The sequence below is a fragment of the Phaethon lepturus genome, unplaced genomic scaffold (genome assembly GCF_000687285.1).
Source record: "Phaethon lepturus isolate BGI_N335 unplaced genomic scaffold, ASM68728v1 scaffold14009, whole genome shotgun sequence".
Lineage (NCBI taxonomy): Eukaryota > Metazoa > Chordata > Aves > Phaethontiformes > Phaethontidae > Phaethon > Phaethon lepturus.
This window is the reverse complement of record NW_010561338.1, coordinates 49407-54481: the sequence shown is the minus strand read 5'-3', so window position 1 is coordinate 54481 and position 5075 is coordinate 49407. Positions and strand designations below refer to the sequence as shown.

Here is a 5075-nt window from a genome sequence, read left to right as displayed (position 1 = left end):
GCCCCCCTTGGGCCCCCGCCGGCGGCGGAGCGGGTCTCCGCAGTCATGGCTGCAGCCCCTGTGGTTGGAGATGTCTAACGAAACCTTTGAGGGGAGCAGTGGAAGTGGGAAGAGCCAGACAGCTACAGGTGGGTGAGGGTGTGCGTGCACATTCTGCACGTGGGTGCGTAAAGGGGAGTATCGGAAGGTGAAATAACTGCAGAGCCATCCATTCCATACATTCTGGCCAGACGATGTACGGGTTGCAAGGCATTAAATCCTACAGATTAACCAGCCTGTCTGACCTCAGATAAGCTATTGATTGATTATCTCAGTGGCAGGACACCTGCTTTTTGCAGTACCTCTGATTTTCCTGTGTCCCCATCAGAAAAGCCTGACGTGAGATGCATGTCTGTGTGTTGCAGTGCTGGAGTGGGGCGAACAGGAACCTTCATAGCCCTGGATCGGCTCTTACAGCACATCCGTGATCACGAGTTCGTAGATATATTGGGCCTGGTGTCTGACATGCGGTCCTACAGAATGTCCATGGTGCAGACAGAGGTAAGATCAGTTCGCTTCAGCGTTGTGAATGTATCGTCAGCTCTATTTCATACCTCTCTGTAGCGTGTTCATGTCTAAGGACTGTTGTTCCCCCTGAAGGCTTGACAAAACAGCTATGAATAGATACAATTAAGTTTTCATTTTCCTTGTAATATTGTCACGTTATTAATCTGCTGCATAGGTGGGTCTGATAATACGTCTACAGTCTCACTGATATCTTCCAGAGGGGATGAGTTATTCTCACTTTTTGTGAAATTAATATGCAAAAAATGTGTTAGAAGAGATTAACATATGAAATTTTCAAACCATTTGGAAAATAATTGGGCTTGCTGAGGGGATTAATGGCTCATGAAATGATATCAGTCTTGGACAGCCATTCACGCTTGTTCAAGAGGGTATCATCTGGCCAAGGGTTGGAACTCAGTTACACAATGGCAATACAAATAATAAGCAAAACAGACAAAAGAACAGTGAGTCTGCCAGGCACCGTCCTTGTCTTTCTCCCTGCCCAAATATCTACTGGATATTTCTTCTTCTATTTTTAAGGTAAATGTCAGGAGAATAGTCATACTGTCAGTATAGATAATGGAAAAAATTCACAAACTCTTTTTCCAAAGCAGAAGCTTCTGTGCATCTGAAAACTTCCCAGTTCCTCTACTAATGAGGGAAATATTTCACGCCTGTTGCACTCTGCAGTGGTCAGACTCGGTGTATAAGCTGGCAACCTCCATACGGTTGGAAATGCCACCATCACTGTTTGCAGGCTGGGTCTGGCAGATAATCTGCTGACAAGGATTATTTAACCCAGAGCAAAGCAAAGAAGACTTTGCAGGGAGAGGAGCAGAGGAGGAAAACCTGCAGTGACAACAACTAGCATCTAGAAATGAAAAAAGGTCATTATTCTCAGACCATTCTGGGTGATTCCTATCAAACTACCATTTTTCACCCCAATTCACTAAATTAATCCAAAGACAGATCCTTATGTTAACACCAGAGAAACAAATCCTGACGGTTGATTTCAGCTGCAATTGTCTTATCACTCCAGAGGTGATGTGATTTTGGGGGGTTTTTTAATTATTTTTTTTCCCCCCATGTACAAACTTCTTGCCTGCCTGGGGCTGATGAGGAGGTCTGGGCTTTGGCGGTCGCTGAGCTCCTGCTGCTCCAGGCAGTGGCCAAGCCTGGCCACAGAGGTCACTAGGTGGCACTGGCACTCAGGCACAGGGGCCACCGAAAAGGCTTTCCTTACAAAACCTGAAACCACACACAGCTCACCTGGGTTCATGTTGCCTCGTACACTGGAAACTTGGCAGTGCCTCACTGAGCAGTTTAAAAAAACCAAATGGCCCAGGCCCAAAAAGGGGGTTAGATTGGAGAATACCCTGAATTGAAACCAGTCAGTCCAAATTAGTGGGTGTGAGGAAGGAAATCCAGGCATTTCTGTGGTCAAATGCTTCCAACATGCTTCGAACTCATACTGATATCTCCTGGCAGCGGCAGACCACTGGGGACAGGGGCTGAAATCCAGACTCAGGTTCTGGGACAGTTGTTTTTGCTTGAGATCTACTTGCTCCCTGTGCCTAGTGCACGTAAAGCTTAGTGTAAGGATGCATCAGGGTATGCCTTCTCTCTCTTTGAAATCTAAAAGTCATCAGTTAAGGTTATTCCAAATTGAATTACAGTGTTTAATCTGTGTGATGATAATGCTTAGAAAAGCCAGTCCGTAACCAAAATCAAAGATCAAACCACAGTCTTGTTGCACAAAAACCTGTCCACAAATATAAGGGGGCATGTGATTGACCCGACTGACTGACAGTGTCATTTGCACAGAGGTTAACAACTCCCCAAATGATTAACTGCTCTCTGAACAAAATCAGGTTTCAGCTTTTATTGGTGAAGAAGTCAAGCACTAAGAAACATGAAGTCCATTGAAATATTTCAGGTGCATATGTGGCATGGATGCAATTTGTTGCACATAAAGCACTCATGTACCTTGCTGGGAGTTAATTCATTTTCAGGCAATATAAAGTAGAGCCACCTTAGTTCAGATCCAGCTGAACTTTCTGTTCTGTTCTTCTATTCTATGCATCTTCTGTCATCATTCAGGTTATTAATAAGTGATTACGATGCCAGGGCAGCTCAGGTGGATTTTGTGCCTCCCCAGCTGCTATCTGTAACAATTGGGGGCTATTAGTTTGGGAGCAGACACCTCACTGTACACGGCATGGGGCTGAGGAGGGGGAGATGGGGAAGCTGTGCAGTCTGTTACTGTGAACCGTCAAACTGTTTCACTGTTTGGGTGTTTGTCATGCTTTCCGAGGTGCAAAAAATGCTCACTCATTTGGTCTTTTCTTCCAGGAACAATACATTTTTATTCACCAGTGTGTGCAACTGATGTGGCAAAAGAAGAAGCAGCAGTTCTGCATCAGCGATGTCATATATGAGAACGTCAGCAAGTCCTAGTTCAGAGTTACAGGTGGTGAGTCAGGCACGCATGCCGTGCCCACAGCCTCGCGCCCCACTGCTCGGCAGCAGCCAGCATCATGGGTGTTTGCTCCAGGAACTGGGGTTGTGGAGTTTTCCGGGCCTCATCCCCCTCTGAGGTGGTGTTCCCATGGGGAGTGCGAGGAAAATCCCTGTAGCCTCTCGCCGTAAATTACCTGCTATACTTTCCACGGCACTGTAAGAGTGTATTGGCTCACTCGCCATCCAAAGAAAAAGAGAATCTGGAAATCCTAAGCCATTTAACCATTCCCTGCCACTTGTCCAAATACACTGTACAAAGTTCAAAGGAGGGGACGACTTTCAGTCATTCTCAAGTCACTTGCCAACAGCCAGGTTACCACGGCCAGCAGAGGTTTGCCACAACAGCAAAGCCTGCTGGAGGGCGAGGCAGTGACCAAAAAGCTCTGACATGAAACGCTGGGGAATATTTTTTTTTTTTTTTCATAAATCTCAAACCAGGCAATAAGAGGTGTCTCAGACTGGTACTGCCATTAGCATAAGCAAAGGGTCCGTCTTGCTTTTCCACTGAGCCCCAGTGCCTGAAGTCCAGCTGTGGAGTAAAACCCATGGCTCTGACCTACCAAGCGGTTTCCTGGTGGGGACAAGCTGTTAGGATGCACGTCACTGCTGTTTAAGGCGATGAGCTTTAGTTCATTAGGTGGCAGTAATAACCCATCCATAACCTTAATATTTGCTTTTGGGTGAAGCGGGAAGCTACAGACTGTCAACAGAAGCTGGCTTCTCAAATAGCTGGCGGAGAGCTGGGCTATGGGCACCAGCACCAGCCATCTCTGCTGGGTGGCTGTGGTGTTGCACACGCGTCTTTATTAGCTTCTGCGTACACCATTGCCCTGCCCGTAAAATGAACCCCCCTTTGCCTCACTTTTCCTCATGTCTGGTAGTTCACTGTCTACTCTTGAGTCCCGGAGCCCAGCTGCTTGTACAGGTGGGCTGCAGCTCCAGCCTGTATCGAGGGCTGGTAAAAATAAATGCCAAGAACTGTATTTATTTCCTTTTTTTATTCACAAAGCATTCTGTTTGTTTGGTTCCAGGTGAGACCATGAAGCACACCCATCTTCCCTTGCTTCTGATTTTTTTTCTTTTGATGGTTTGAACAGCCAGTTGTTCTGCCGGGAGAGACCGCTGCTTTGCAGTACACGGACAATGAAAGAAAGAAACTTTTAACTTTCCGAAGCACTGGGGAGACAAAGCCTTAACGAGCCTGCGGTGTCTTTTGAACTGTTTAATTTCTGGACATTTTTTTAAAATATGGGACCAAATTCAACTAAACAATAGGAAGGAAATGACGCTATATGTGCATAATATAGATTGCTCCAGACTGTTGGGTTTTTTTGTTTGGTACTTTTGGTTAATTTTTTTAATTTGTTTTTTTCTGTGCAGGTTGGGCTTAAGGTTAAAGGAAGTGCAATATTTTTTTAATGGTTGACTGAAGAGCTTTCTTCATGTGTCACTGGTCTATGCTAACGTCCATAGGAGAGCAGGCATTGTTAGTATCTAATAATACCTCATTAGTGAATAGCGAGGCATGAACATACATGAAGAAATACAGAGACTGTGAAGATAAAAGGGGGTGGAGGGGCGGGGGTTGCTGGGTACATGGATTTGACTGTTTCCTAGAGCACTGATGTACGTGGGGTCTGGGGGGGGGCGGGGAGCACAGGACCCAAGGAACGGACTGATGAGCAGAAATCCAATGCATGAAGCCTGAAGCCGAGGCAGGCAGCGGCAGCCGACACTGAGACATGGGGTGGTTTCGGTTCTTGACTGTGCTACTACTAATTAAGCAGAGGCATTGCTCTTTTTGCCAACCTTTTCAGTAACACCCCTGATCAGGCTCTTATTTTAGATGAATCTAATCGAAGGCCAGCCGAGTTTCAAGCTGGCATGTCTTAGACTCCATTACTATAGCGTTTAACTGTCCGAGCAGTCTATGGTGCCTATACTCCTCATTTGTTTATTATTTTTAATAAGTATTAACCCCGTGTAAAAACGTGATGCTGATTGAGGTT

The 5075-nt window shown here is 45.8% G+C and overlaps 1 protein-coding gene across 1 annotated transcript in view; it reads left to right on the top strand.

Annotated features, from left to right (window-relative positions):
* LOC104626145 (receptor-type tyrosine-protein phosphatase O-like) overlaps positions 1 to 3003 on the top strand; it is a gene marked incomplete at its 5' end in the record, with an annotated part of 6844 nt that extends 3841 nt beyond the window's left edge. Inside the window, 2 exons of the mRNA XM_010293985.1 lie at positions 405 to 540; positions 2899 to 3003. Coding sequence (XP_010292287.1) covers positions 405 to 540; positions 2899 to 3003 — 241 coding nt within the window. The remainder of the gene's footprint in view (positions 1 to 404; positions 541 to 2898) is intronic.
* Between the last annotated feature and the right edge of the window lie 2072 nt (positions 3004 to 5075).